We start from the raw sequence: 15,727 nt of genomic DNA on the forward strand, positions 1-15,727 counted from the left end.
CCTGCTGCATACATTTATACTACACTCTGAGCGCTGGGTTGAACCCTGGCCTTTGTCTATCCGAGCTCAGGGAATGGGAATAGAATGGTTTCCAGGCACAGACAATTAAATGGACAGGAACATTTTTTTTTAAATGGAAACCTCCAAGCAGTGATCAATGCTTTATCTTTTTTTCCATGTTCTGCACATGGAAACATTTTTCTCTCTCTATGGGTATATGTGAGACTTTGGAGAGCTGAGAGATAAGCATGTGGTATCCTTTACAATACAAAATAGAATCTTTTATGTTGGACAAACATTTTATCCTCCACATTTCCTCCAGTAATGCTCATGCTGAGTTGAAATGACGTATGGGTCAAGCCATGTCTACACCTTCCACTCCTTCACCTCTCCTGACTTCTGGTGTCTCTGGTCCTCCACCCATCCCTCAGCAAAACAACAGCAAGAGCATCTAATTCAGGGTTTCCCCCCTTCTGCAACACCCTTTCCTCTTCAGCTGTTTGCCCTGCCTCTCTCCTTCTTCCCTCCACCTCAGACTGCACTTTGCACCTTTCCCTTTTACTCCCTTTGTGTGTCTGTTTGCGTACAGGCAGGAGTGTGTGAGTGTGTGTGCATGAATGTGCTCGTGTGTACGGTCATTTGTGTGTTTGGGAGAAAAATGAGTGTGACAGGATTTGAAAGGGAACACGTGTGCCCCAGGACATATCGAATCCCCACCCTGTACCCCGCCACCCCCTTTCCCTCCCATTCTGCCTCCTTGGCCCCTCCTCCTCCGTCTCCCTTCTCTATGCTTCACACTGCTCGACCTACAAAGTGCTACACAAAGAAGCCGATCAGTACCCACATGCTGTTGCCCCGCTTCACACATCCCCCTAGGGCTCCTACTTACTCCTATACTGGATTTGATCTCCTCTGACCATCTTTTGCTCAATATGTGGTTAACCTCCAGCATTCCCTAATGCTATTAACTTTCCTTCGAGATGCTGTGTATATGTTGTACTGTCCAGCACAGTCTATTAGAAAGATGCATCTGTGTAATGTTACAGAGATCATCCTAATTACTGTATTGTGAAAGCATTGCCCATACAGCTTTCCATTACCTCTGACTTGCGTCCAGGCACACAACATTTAAACAGTTCTGCATGTTTCAGGGCTCCACCTCTAAAGTATTTGACACAGTCTCTTTTGCAGGATTGTTCAGTTTTCCTGTAACTCAAGACTTTTATCTATTGAACTGCAAATGCCACAACTGTACTGTACTGCGAAGTGGAAAAAATATTTCAGAAAACATGCCATACTGTTATAGTCCATGACATAAGTCATCATTTAATTACCAATCAGTGAATATACTGCTCCAATACAGTACAGAAGCTGCTCATTTAAACTATAATTAACAAAAAACAACAATAAAAACAAAAATTGCATGCCATGGTCTGTATTGATGAACCGCTTATACTCCTATATGTGAATAACAGTATTGGGTCACCTGTACACGACACCTGCTTGACCATGGAAAGCCTGCCGTGAAGCTACCAGTGCACAGTCTTTGTGATGATGTTAATGTCAGATAAGGTCTGAAACTCTGAATTTACTGAGTGAGCAGATTGTTGGTAACTTACCGTATGAGCCTCATCAGTCGATGACCTCGCTCTGTAACATTACATCAGGGGTCGGCAACCTTTCTGATGATGAGTGCCATCTAAAATCTCCTCAGAAGTCAATGTGCCATATGATTGCATTAGCAATAAATTTAATAACGCTCTATATTAACAGTTACAGACTATATAGAAAAACTTTATAGAATGATATTTGTTCGCAGATGTTTGCAGCTATCAGCAAAAAGTTATCAGCTATTTTGAAACAAAAAAAAGACACTTTTTTATCCATAACAAGAATTCAAATGAACTGTAAAACAGAAAATGCAAATGCTATTTATGGTCTCCTCACAACAATGATAAGAAAAATAACATGTGTATCTCTGTTAATACAGAGACACACATGTTAATGTGATCTATCCTCTCCCACTCAGAGGCACAGGTCCCCGAGTGTCCAGCATTCAGATGGCTACCTGAGGACACTCTTCGTGTGAGAGAAAATCTGCTCACACAGATATGTAGAGCCAAATACTGTCAATAAGGCCTCTGTAATTTTCTAAAGACAGTTAAACTTGTCAGGTAGTGATGTCCAGCAGGTGAAAATGCAAGCTCCATGAACACGCACAGCTGTGGATTCCAGTATTGTTGGTATATGTATGATTTCTATACATTTTACGTCAGATAAAAACTTTGGTTGTAAGATTCAGATAATTATTTAATAAAAGCTAGACACTTTAAATGAGAATAAGAAAGAAAAGTATTTCTTTGTGCCCCACTTTCCCTGTTTGTGCCCTACCTGGAGCCCTGGCAAAACTTTTCTAGACCCGCCCCTGCACAATTACCAGCTGTCAGCTAAATAGAAAAGGATCCTGGTGTTATTTGTCTCTCAGAAACAGTTCATAACTTCCCTTCAACTCATTCATGTCACCTAAAAGGTAAACCTGTTTCTCCATCACCTGTCCAGCTCTGATGATTCAGTAAGGACATCTCCTGGTTTCATCTTCATGTTTCCCTCTCACCACATATCCAAACCGATATCATGACCAGAAGCTTTACGGCTGTGGCTCCAACAAACATCAGCTGATACTAGAAATTAATATTAAATCAATTCTAACAACAGCTGATCAAGCTTAAACGTGCTGCTGAAAAGACACAGAATAACTCCAGCTTTGTGTCTTTTCTTTCATTCTAGCTGAAGTCCAGGACAAACTGTGTTCCTTTTCAGCTCAATACGAAATGCGTAATATTTTCTCTGAATATGTGACGATTCTGTTTTTTACAGGACGGTTGGCAACTCTACTAACTAACCTTATGAATAAAATAAAGTTCACTATCAGTAACATCATAGCACCCACCCAGGTGTATAGAAACTCCGTCATGCTAGCTAGCACACAGTACGAGTTATTGTAACTGACTGTAAAGTCAGCACAACGAAAATAAACTACACCTAAACTTGGTCTATATCTGACCCAGATAGACTGCAGGTCATAACTTCTTACCCAAAGTTCAGTTCACCTGACACTCGGACCTGCCTCCCATTTCCCCTCATCCACTTGCTGGCCTCTGGGAGCTGCGCCATAGCCACCACCAAACAACTGAGTTATTTTTACACACCGGCCAGCATCTGGCCAATCCACCACCTTTCATTGTTTATACCATTACCGTTACATCTTGCCTGATGGCCAGTCCAGCTTGTGCCATCAGTTAACCCTTGGCGTGTCAGCTGTGGCAGGCGTGCAGGGTTGCCGACCCCTGCTTTACATGGTCTGCCACTTCATGCTGTGGTTGAGTTGCTGTGTTCCTTAACACTTCCACTTTGCAATGTTACATGCTACTACAGCACCACGCTCAGATTCAGTAAACTCTTTATTCTTTCAGTAATGTTTGTGGATAGGTGTGTGATTTTATACCTGTGGCAACTGGACTGAAAATGCCAGAAATCAAAGATTAAAAGGTGTAGCCCAATACTTTTGTCCATATAGTGTGTACTAAAAACCTGGCCTTGATGGCCTTGATGACTGATATCCGCCCAGTTTATAAACTAGTGTGATAAAGAGCTGCCTACATCTCAAAATTCCAAATAACTGTAGTGAAAGAGCAACAGTTTAATCTGCTATGCATTCACACCTGCAAACATGCCTGCCCCCAGACACACAAACGCTCCGTCCAAAAGCAGGCTCAGACAGTTTAATATGCTGTAATTAGGGTCTCATTTTGTGGTTAAGAATTGGAACTATATTAGTCGGTGCTTGCTGGAGTTCACCTACAAAAATAATTTTTGCATGTTAGCAGATGCAATAATTTCTCATATTTGTGTTCAGAAGAAAATCAGCCCATTAATTTTACCATCCATTTTCTTCCACCTGTCCAAAACAGAATTGCGGGAAGGGGGCCTATCCCAGCTGTCATAGGGCAAGAGGTGGGGTACACCCTGGACAGACTGTCAGTCTATGGCACATGACACTTTTCTTATTTTATGTGACCATTCATAATGTCGTTTTGTGAGTTTATTTATTGCGAAAAATTGTTAAACTAAGCACTAAAGTGCTTTTAACTTTTACAAGCCAGTATAACTCACCCTTGTTAAATTAATGCAACTTAACAATTAAGCTTAAAGTTGAATCAGATGACCCTGAACCATCCCGTAGTTATGCTGCAGGGGCATAGGCCTAGGCTGTTGGGGGCTTCCCATGATGCACTGAGCACTTCTTCTTCGCTTATCTGTTTTCACTCTGTGTGTTTATATACCACTACTGCATTTAATCATTAGTTATTATTAAACTCTTGCTCTGTTTCTCATAGTGTGTCTTTTGTCCTGTCTCTCTGCTGTCTTCTCTTTCCCCTCACCACCAAGTGGTCGCGGCAGATGGTTGCCCATCCCTGAGCCATGAGTTTCTTCCTGTTAAAAGGGAGTTTGTCAGGTTTCGTAGATCGGACTCACGCGCAGACCACTAGTGTCTTCAAAAGGTGCATTTATTTACAGTGTTTCCTACAGTGGAATTCATATATACACATAATAGTGTCAAAGGAAAAAGGGGCCGGGGTTCCAGGGTCCAGGAGTGAAAGAGGCAGGAGTCCAGGAAGGGAAAGTTTCCATTCAGTCCTAGCACATCTCCTCTCCTTTATCTCTCTTGCTCCCGTTCAGTCGCCAGGCACAGGGGAAGAACAAGTCCAGAGGCAATCTATGCACAGGCAGAAAAAAAACCATTAGTCTCCTGGTTCAGACATGCTCATAAACTGACTTTACAAAATACAGGACGACTGACGCTGATGACTCAACGATCCAGCGACGAGTAGAGCAGACTCGCCCTCTTAAGAAGGGTTCCAATCTTTCATGATCAGCGACAGATGTGCTGATCACCTCCAGGTGCGTAGGCCAGGGGCAGGAGCCCATACTGAGCTCCGCCCCGGCAGGAGAAAGAGAGAATGGAAGAGGGCGAGAGAGAAAGGGAGAGCAGAGGTGAGAGAGAAAGGTAAACAAAAACAAAACACCTGACGGCTGTCAGCTGACGAGGAGCGGAGACCATGACAGTACCCCCCCCTCAACGGGAGCCCCCCGGCGACCCACCAGGCTTGTCCGGATGCAGGCGGTGAAACTCCCGGAGCATGGGCACATCCAGAACGGCCGCCCGAGGGACCCAGGAGCGCTCCTCCACGCCATAACCCTCCCAGTCAACCAGATACTGACAGCCACGCCCACGGCGCCGAGAGTCCATGATGCGAGTGATGGAGTAGGCCGGCAAGCCATCCACGAGCCGGGCGGGAGGAGGGGGCCTGGAAGGAGGGCACAGAGGACTAGACCGGACAGGTTTGAGTTGTGAAACATGGAAAACATCATGGATTCTCATATTGCGAGGGAGTTTCAACTTCACAGAGACAGGATTGACCAAGGCGGAGATTTCAAAAGGGCCAATGAAGGTGGGTGTAAGTTTCTTAGATTCAGTCCTGACCGGAACAAAGCGGGTAGAAAGCCATACCTTCTGGCCGACAGAGTATTCGGGTGCTGGAGTCCGGTGCCGGTCTGCGATGCGTTTATTGTTCTCCTTCGTGCGCAGTAGGGCCGCTTGAGTTGCCCGCCAAACTCTGCGACACCTGCGCAGATGAGCCTGGACGGAGGGTACAGAGTGCTCACCTTCCACAGCAGGAAAAAGAGGAGGCTGATATCCCAAGGAAGCTTCGAATGGAGACCGGCCGGTGGCAGAGGCAGTCAAGCTGTTATGGGCGTACTCGATCCACGGCAACTCCTCACTCCAGATGGTTTGATTGGTGGAGGCGACGCAGCGCAGGGCGGTCTCCAGTTCTTGGTTGGCCCGCTCGGATTGGCCGTTGCTCTGAGGATGATAACCCGAGGATAGACTGACCTTTGCGCCCAGGGAGTTGCAGAACTCTTTCCAGACCCGAGAAGTAAATTGAGGCCCTCTGTCGGACACTATGTCTTCCGGGATCCCATGCAGGCGGAAGACGTGAGTGGCGAGTAGGCGTGCGGTCTCTAGAGCTGTGGGAAGCTTAGGCAGAGCAATGAAATGAGCCACTTTAGAGAAACGATCGATTATGGTGAGAATGACAGTGTTACCTGCTGATGGAGGTAACCCAGTGATGAAGTCCAGTGCTATGTGAGACCATGGCCTGGAAGGAGTGGATAACGGATGGAGCTGACCCGCCGGGGGTTGGTTCGATGGTTTGTTTCGGGCACAGACCGTACAAGCAGTGACGTATTCCCGAGTATCTTGGGTGAGTGAGGGCCACCAGAAGTACCGCTGGAGAAACTTGACGGTGCGATGTATCCCTGGGTGGCATGAGAACCGGGCCGTGTGAGCCCATTGCAGAACCTGGGATCTGACAGAGCGTGGAACATAGAGTCGGTGGACGGGCCCCCCTCCCGGATCCGGTTCGGCTATCTGAGCCGCCCGGATGGCCGCCTCGATCTCCCAGGTGATGACCCCAATAGTACAGGTTGCCGGCAGAATGGAATCCGGATCCGCCTTTTCGTCAGCAGCGGAAAACTGACGGGAGAGAGCGTCCGGCTTGACATTTCGGGAACCGGGTCTGTAGGTGATTGAGAAGTGAAAACGGGTGAAAAACAGGGCCCATCTGGCCTGTCGAGCGTTGAGACGTTTCGCCGTTTGAAGGTAGGCCAGGTTTTTGTGATCGGTCCAGACCACGAAGGGTTGAGTGGTGCCCTCCAGCCAATGCCGCCATTCTTCCAGGGCGAGCTTAATCGCCAAGAGCTCCCGATCGCCCACGTCGTAGTTACGTTCTGCAGGGGTGAGACGGCGGGAAAAATAGGCACAAGGGTGCATCTTACCTTCCCTCTGTTGGGAAAGGACGGCCCCCACCCCTGAGTCGGATGCGTCGACCTCTACCACGAACTGAAAAGTGGTATCAGGTTGGACCAGGATGGGCGCTGAAGCAAACCGTTTCTTGAGCTCCTGAAAGGCTGATTGGACAGCGTCACTCCACTGAAAAGCAAGCTTGGGAGAGGTTAACTGAGTTAATGGTAAGGCAATCCTGCTAAAGTCCCGTATGAATCTCCTGTAGAAGTTAGCGAAGCCAAGGAAGCGTTGCAACTGGCGACGGTTGTTTGGTTCTGGCCAGTTCACAACAGCCTTGACTTTCACAGGGTCGGGTCGAAGATCTCCCCGCTCGATTATGTACCCTAGGAAGGCAACCGAGGGCACATGAAACTCACATTTCTCGCTTTTGACGAACAGCCGGTTCTCCAGAAGGCGTTGCAGCACCAGCCGGACCTGGGTCTCGTGTTCCGCCTGGGAGGAAGAGAAGATCAGAATGTCGTCTAGATAGACAAACACAAATCGGTTAATAAAGTCCCTTAGAACATCATTGACCAGAGCCTGGAATACTGCAGGTGCGTTAGTGAGGCCGAACGGCATGACCAGATACTCAAAATGTCCAAGGTGGGTATTAAACGCCGTCTTCCATTCATCGCCATCCCGAATCCGGACCAGGTGGTAAGCGTTTCTCAAGTCCAGCTTGCTGAAAATGACGGCGCCCTGGAGAAGTTCGAAAGCGGAGGTGAGCAGAGGCAGTGGATATTTATTCTTGACCGTAATGTTATTGAGTCCCCGAAAGTCAATACAGGGTCTGAGGGTCTTATCCTTCTTTTCCACAAAGAAGAAACCTGCTGCGACGGGTGAGGAAGAGGCCCGGATAATGCCGGCAGCGAGAGATTCAGTTATATATTTCTCCATAGCCTCCCGTTCCGGCAGCGAGAGGCTATAGAGGCGGCTGGTTGGTAAGGGAGCTCCCGGCAGAAGGTCTATGGCGCAGTCATAGGGCCGATGGGGTGGCAGCGACTGGGCTCGGTCCTTCCGAAACACCTCAGCGAGATCGTGGTAAACAGACGGCACATCTGCTAAGTCGGAAGACCGCGGTGGCTCTGGGCCGGTGACAGATTTGTTAGGAGGTACGGCAGCCTTAAGGCAAGTCATATGACACTCCTCTCCCCAGCCCGTAATGCCTCCTTTCTGCCAATTAATCGTGGGGTTGTGTTGCTGGAGCCAGGGATGACCGAGAACTAACGGCGTCTGAGTGGAGTGAAAAACAAAAAAACTAATCTCCTCCGAATGATTGCCAGACAGTGTGAGGGTGAGCGGTTCAGTGATGTGTGTGATGTCTGGGAGGCGCTGCCCTGATAAAGCCGTGATGCGTAAGACGTGGGGTAGTGACTCCACAGTCACACAGAGTCGTTTAGCTAGTTCAGAGTCAATGAAATTTTGTTCTGCTCCAGAATCAATAAGCACAGAAAGTGAATGACACTCGGAATGGACCAGAAGCTTAGCCGGCAGGGCTAAACGTGGAGGAGATTTATCCTGATTCAAACCGCCCACCAGTACTCCTACCATCACTGGCGGGCGCGGCCTTTTGCTCGCGACGGACAGGAGGCAATCATGTGTCCCTTATTACCACAATACAGACACTCACCGGCCGTGATGCGTCGCTGACGTTCTGCAGCAGTTAGGTGAGAGCTGCCGATTTGCATGGGCTGTACCTCTCCGTCGGCGCCCCCTGATGTCCGGGAGGACCGGTAAATCGGCCGAAGCCTCCGCCCATCGCGGCCCTGCGGCCTCCTGGGAACTGGAGTTCCGTGCTTGCCTACGAGCTCGTAGCCGCTCATCCACCTTAATACATAACGACATCAATTCGTCAAAAGCAGTGGGTAGGTCCCGCATAATCAATTCATCTTTCAGATCTTCCCGGATGTTATTTAACAATGTGCTCCTGAGCGCATCCGGTCCCCAGCCGGTTTCTTCTGCCAAAATCCAAAAGTCGATTGAATAATCTGCCATACTCCGCTTACCTTGCTTAAAGTTAAGGAGGCGGAGCGCCGCAGCCTCGACTCCAGAGCCCTGATTAAACACAGTCTTAAAGTTAATCACAAACCTCTCAAAAGAGATCTCCGGGTTGGAGTTTAACACGACCTGGGCCCATTTCAAAGCCCGGTCACGAAGCATCTGTACCAAGAACGCAATCTTTGCCCCGTCATTGTTATGAAAACGCCGCTGTTCGCGGAAAATCAATGAACACTGGGCCAGAAAGCCAGAGCACTTCTCTGTCTCCCCTGAAAAGGGCTCAGGCGAAGGCAGAGGACCGTCCGAGGATGGGGTGGCTGCCGATGAGGGACCGGCCGTAGCCGCCGCGAGTGTCTCCTGCTGGGCAGGGCGAGGCGGCTGGGAGGTCCCTGGCTGTACTCCCCCTGGCGTAGTCAAACCGGAAACAGCTTGAGTTAGTGCAGCGATCTCACCTCGCAGCTGATGTAACATTTGTTCGTGGCGAGTCAGCGCCGCTTCTTGGGCAGCCAGTGCCTGACCGATGGTATTCTGATCTGCTGAGTCCATGTTGTGGCTGGATCGTTCTGTCAGGTTTCGTAGATCGGACTCACGCGCAGACCACTAGTGTCTTCAAAAGGTGCATTTATTTACAGTGTTTCCTACAGTGGAATTCATATATACACATAATAGTGTCAAAGGAAAAAGGGGCCGGGGTTCCAGGGTCCAGGAGTGAAAGAGGCAGGAGTCCAGGAAGGGAAAGTTTCCATTCAGTCCTAGCACATCTCCTCTCCTTTATCTCTCTTGCTCCCGTTCAGTCGCCAGGCACAGGGGAAGAACAAGTCCAGAGGCAATCTATGCACAGGCAGAAAAAAAACCATTAGTCTCCTGGTTCAGACATGCTCATAAACTGACTTTACAAAATACAGGACGACTGACGCTGATGACTCAACGATCCAGCGACGAGTAGAGCAGACTCGCCCTCTTAAGAAGGGTTCCAATCTTTCATGATCAGCGACAGATGTGCTGATCACCTCCAGGTGCGTAGGCCAGGGGCAGGAGCCCATACTGAGCTCCGCCCCGGCAGGAGAAAGAGAGAATGGAAGAGGGCGAGAGAGAAAGGGAGAGCAGAGGTGAGAGAGAAAGGTAAACAAAAACAAAACACCTGACGGCTGTCAGCTGACGAGGAGCGGAGACCATGACAGAGTTTTTCCTTCTCGCTGTCACCAAGTGCTTCCTCATAGGTGGTCGTGTGATTGTTGTTGTGAATTGGCACCATATAAATAAAATAGAATAGAATTTATTTTTTCAAGTCAACAGGTTTGGATAATAAGTAAAGGCAGTTTATCACACATGGGAACGAAAGTGTTAAATGTTCACATTTGAGAACACAGGTCTAAATTTTGGGGGCCAATTTTTTTTCTTTTTGTGTTAAAAATGCAAAGACTATTAAAAACAAAGCAAATAATCGGCTGTGAGATACAGTAGCACATTATAGCAAACTGAGATGGGATCAAAACACCAAGAAAACAGAGAGTCTTGAGAGATTAACACAAATGTGAAGAGACGGATGACAGTGATTTATTTTGCTGTTGATGAGTTCTTTCAGTGGCTAAATATTCAATTCACCGAGGAGGAAGAGAAAGTGACAGATACGAGTAAGACTGATGAAGAGAAATGACAGGAGATATCCAAACACAAAGGCTGATTAATGGAGCCTCCACTCCCCTTGGCTAAGGACTGAGTACCACATTAAATATTCATAACGTTCATTAGCCCTTTTTGGACTTCCTTCTTTAGCATGTGTGCGTGTCAGACCCTGTTTGCTCGCCTTGAGCTGAATGCAAATGAAATTAGCCCCTCAACTGTTCAATGATGTCTCCCTTTAACTGTGATACATCATTAATGGGTACCTGTGAGGGCAATAGCCCCTGATGTCCAAACACAGAACAAAGGATGGGATTGAAATGTTCTTTACCTCTGTAAGCTTTTACCGATAGACCTACCTGCGCCTATAGGTATAGAATGAAATAGTGATCCAAGACCAATGAAACCTATACTGACTGTTGTATACACAGCTCTTTTGTGCCAGCATGGAATGAGCTGAAACAGTCGTAGTGGTGCACACAGACACAAAAACACACTTAACAACTGCAGATTCCATCAGTATCCAGGAAGCTGGTGTCCAAGAGGAATGCGTTCCCTGACATGCAAAACTCGCCTTACATAAGCTCCATCACTGCACTCAGCCATACAGTTAACTCACGGTTGGAGCACAGAGCAATTGAGGATAGTCAAATCAAGTTTGGGTAAGAATGTCTCAGGACACGCAAGCCGCAGACAGAAGTCTCGGAGGCATCCTCATACACTATTTACTCTCACGTAATGAATACAACACACAGACAAATGCACAGCAGGCAAACGAGCTGTGCACGAACACTCACTTACGTAAGAGTTTATGAAGCCGCCCGGGGAGGTTATGCAGACGCTTTGTTGTCGGAAACGGGACAGAAACGTACAGGCAATATGGGATGACACGGGGGAGGGAAAAAAATATGAGGGAGGAAGGATGAGGAGAAATACCCGTAGGTACACACACACACACACACACACACACACACACACACACACACACACACACACACAATTCAATCTAGCCAACTGATAGTGACAGCAGAGATAACACTTTACCTCTGGGAACATGAGTTATGTGACAGGAAGTCTCTTCTGGAGATTTGGATTTGAGTGGATCACTGTGACTGCTGGTCTCATACTGTAAAAACACGTGTCACAAAAAGCACCAGCTGCATCCCTCATTTCTGGAGGTCTCTGCACAAAAACCTTAGTCAACATGAAGAGAATTATTCCTGATATAAACGAATTCCAGTCCACAGTCACCAGCAGATTTGAGTTAGAGAAATCTATAACACAAACAGCAGTTTGACTTATATTTGTGGACTTATGGGTATCACTTGTTGGACTGTTTATTGCCTGGTAGCAATCTTGGAGTTTCTGCTGGCTGCCTGTTTCTGAAAGGAGCTGCTTCTCTCTGACATTAATCCAAAGTAATTTTTGTAGCACTGTGGATTAGATTAAATATACTTTTGATAACAATTAATTCTCTGTCAGTGCGCCCCAGGGTGGCTGTGGCTACAATGTAGCTTGCCATCACCAGTGTGTGAATGTGTGTGTGAATGGGTGGATGACTGGATGTGTAAAGCGCTTTGGGGTCCTTAGGGACTAGTAAAGCGCTATACAAATACAGGCCATTTTACAATTCACAGTGAGCTTTGATGGGATTTCAGTGGCATTTCTGCAATTATCATTCCTTAATAACACGAATAACTAGAGTTAAATGTGATGATTTACCTGAAGTGCGTGTGTCAGGCAGTGCTGTGCATCCAGATATAGGACACAACAGTCCTTTGTATGTTTCCAGACATGTGATATGTTTTCCACTAGGACTTTTTGCCTCCCATAAAAAGCCATTTCTGTTACTGCATTTACATTCTACAAAACTATACCCTCTAAAGATAATTGTTGGGCTAAATTTTGAGAGCCAAAAAGGTCACCAAGCAATTAAAGGTACAGATTTGCATGATTCCTTCTACACTGTGACGTGTGGTCAAACCCAGTAAAGAGGGTTCTGGGTTTAGACGAGCCTTTGTTCTCCCTGCAGATGCAACATGTGGGGAGTAAAACAAGGAAAACATCCTTGTCCAGATGCACCAGTATAGCCAAAGTTGAGGTTCACATTTAACAAATATGAAAAACATGCAGCTGCCATTTGTTCTACACATGTCCGATTGTTCAGTTTTCTCTCTTCCTATTCCTATTTATGTCCTCTTTGCTCTTACAAAGTAGGCACCCCCTTCTTACTTCTTATGTGACACTCACCCCCTCTTTTCCTTCATCTTATGCATGCACTACCTGGTTCACGCTCCACTGCTAGTCACTCCACTTCTTACCCTTCTCCCTTCCCACTATCCATCCCTCCTTCCTTCACCCTCTGCAACCTCCATCTCCAAACACTGCACATCTTTGTGAGATTCAGTGTGACCAGAGAGCTGGTCTTTGTCCAGCTTGGCATTCTTTACATATCTGTGCGCAGTATCCACAGACCGCCCGTCTTAGCTTGGCCAGTCAGAGAGACGGGTGATAGGCAGCCAGATAGACTATGATATGTAAATAAACAGAAAAACTGACGCTGTTCTGCTGCTTTCGATATGTTCCAGCCTAGCAACAGAAAGTCCTTGTGGCATTATGGAAAACAACCTCCTTGACACTAATTATGCTGCATTGGATTAAATGATCAGGGATTTCATGCTAAACAGAAAAGTCTCTTTTACATGTGTCTCATTTAAGAAAGACTTAATCATTAAGGGAAGCAAATAAATCTTGGTTTGTTCTCTCTGACTCTAATGATCTTAGCTGCAGAAATCCTGCTGTGAGACTGGGACTGTGTAGGTTATTGATGGTTCACATCCTGATTTGTATCCTCTTATCAGTCGATGCACATCTGTCATCTACAAATTTGACAGCATGAAACATTTCATCTCCTAATCATTTCCTGTTATATTTGTCCTCACTGTTCTAATGCCAATCACTTTCAGTTCAGCTGCCTTTATGCTGTAAAGCCAGAACAAGTTTTTGTATTATGCTAACACCCAGCTGATATCCAATTTATACTAGTGGCGTTAAAGATCCACAAATGTTAGCATTTAGTTAATAAGATATAAACAGTTGTTGTGAGTGACTCAGTAGCCACATATAATGCATTTAATTCAGATGTTGAATGAATGGGGCAGTTGATATAGAAGTTAATGCTAACAAACCTGATGGATTACACTGGAATCAAAGCTGTGTGTGCCTGTTTTCCTAACATGTTCTTCGTGTTTCTCTGTGGACAGGCTTGGCGACCAGTTCTACAAGGAGGCCATCGAACACTGTAGGAACTACAATGCCCGACTCTGTGCAGAGCGCAGCGTGCGCATGCCCTTCTTGGACTCACAAACCGGTGTGGCACAGAACAACTGTTACATCTGGATGGAAAAGCACCAACGTCAGCCAGGTGAGAAACACCGCAAAGGTTGAAAAATGTAGCAAAAGTTATTCATTCATTAAGTCTGCATTTGGAGATATCTGCATTTTTTTGCTTCAGGGAGATGATTGATGTCACTCTCGTTTAAAAATTCAACATAAGGCTACAGCTACTGGCTGCAGCACTGAATGCAAACAGTAGTAAAAATGTAAACTTCTAATCTGTACTGCCACTAGTGTGGATTTTTTTAGTCACTAAATACAGTATGTCATATGTAAAGACCTGATCAGGCTCTATTCACGAATAAAAAAATAAAAATCATTCTTGAGTAGGTGCACCATTTAACTCACTGGGTTAAACAAATAACCCATATGCCATGAGGCTAACGCAGCAGCCCAGACTTGAAACCGCCCCAGGCCATTTGGTGCATGTCTTCCTCTTACTAAAATAAATCAACTAAAAAAATATCTTGAATAAAGTACCTGGGCTATGGTTATACCTCTATAGCTACAAGTTGGCAGATATTAGAGCCCAACCAATTTATCAATGAGCCAATATTTTCGGCTGATATTAGCCTTGGTCTGATCTATCAGTACTGACATTTTTACCATCTGATAAATGAATACTTCAAAAAGTGAACAGACAGGAGAAACGGCTTTTATTTTGCATAGTTTGTCCAGAGGGCGCTCTGCAACATCCCTATCAGGCTCTCAGCAGACTGGGCAGTCACATTTCCCTAACAAATGTTAAGGAAATCTGTTCTTGTTTTGTGTGTCTGAAAGAAAAAAATATCGACCAACATATCAGATTATTGGATTTTTAAATCACTAAATATCAGCATTAGTATTCGTCTTAAAAATCCTGTATCATCGGTGTCTAGGAGATATTACATATCAACTAACTGAACTTCATCAAATCTTGTGAGTGTAGTTTATGCTTTGTGTGACATGGCACACTATGTTTATAATAAACCTTTTTTTGGCCAATAAAGCTACAGTAACTCTTTTTGGAGCTGAAAGAACTTAAACTAAAAAAAAAGACTTTAAAAAGAACCACATTATTTGTTTGCTTTTGGGATCTGAATTATGATTTTGGCCAGAAAGAAGTTACTTTCTCAGATTTAAGAAAAGAAGGAAGAACAGCTCCCTTGACTTGACTATGAATATACAAACAGTCAGTCTACAACTCACTCACCGATACAGTATATCTGCTAACAAAAGTCAAAAGTCTGAATTACTGCTGGATTAATTTTTTGGCCAGAAACAATCACTCCTCAGGGAATATTGAAATGAGCCTGCCAGGAAACCAGTGCAGACTCCAGGAAATGACTGTGAAATATAGCATGTTAATTTGCGAGCTTTACAAGTTCTGGTAGGTGAATTTAGAGCTGGGCTAGCTATTAGCTTTTGCCTTCCAGTTTTTACGCTAAGCTAAGATGAACAGCCTCATGCTGGAGCTTCATCTTCACTGCACAGGCATGAGAGTGGTATCAATCTTCTTGCCCAACTTGCTGCAGGAAAGTTAATAAACATATATCAGAAAACACTGATAAATATGAATTAATGGATTTCCTCCATCAGTAAAAAAAAGTCTGCCAGCTCATCTTTTGTATATTCCCCGAGTTACTGTTTGCTGATTTATCCTTAAGCAGTTAGAATTCATTGTGCACATCTGGTTCTTCTGTAAAGGCAAAGGGAACAATCTGCTATTTACTGGGAGCTGGACACAAATAGCCTGCTCTCCATCTTGTATGCAAAGCCCTTCAGGCCACACCCTATACTTTGTGGCAGACCTAAGTCACATTA

The 15,727-nt window shown here is 45.7% G+C and overlaps 1 protein-coding gene across 3 annotated transcripts in view; it reads left to right on the forward strand.

Moving 5' to 3' along the window:
* dpf3 (double PHD fingers 3) overlaps positions 1–15,727 on the forward strand; it is a 32,147-nt gene that overhangs the window by 2,181 nt on the left and 14,239 nt on the right. For all 3 annotated transcript variants that reach the window (XR_013093099.1, XM_012916670.5, XM_004542060.6), the window contains exon 2: positions 13,792–13,952. Coding sequence is in view for 2 of the 3 variants with exons in the window: in XM_012916670.5 (XP_012772124.1) it covers positions 13,792–13,952 (161 nt within the window). In the remaining variant the exon portion in view is untranslated. The remainder of the gene's footprint in view (positions 1–13,791; positions 13,953–15,727) is intronic.

The sequence above is a fragment of the Maylandia zebra genome, linkage group LG15 (genome assembly GCF_041146795.1).
Source record: "Maylandia zebra isolate NMK-2024a linkage group LG15, Mzebra_GT3a, whole genome shotgun sequence".
NCBI classification, from domain to species: Eukaryota; Metazoa; Chordata; class Actinopteri; order Cichliformes; family Cichlidae; genus Maylandia; species Maylandia zebra.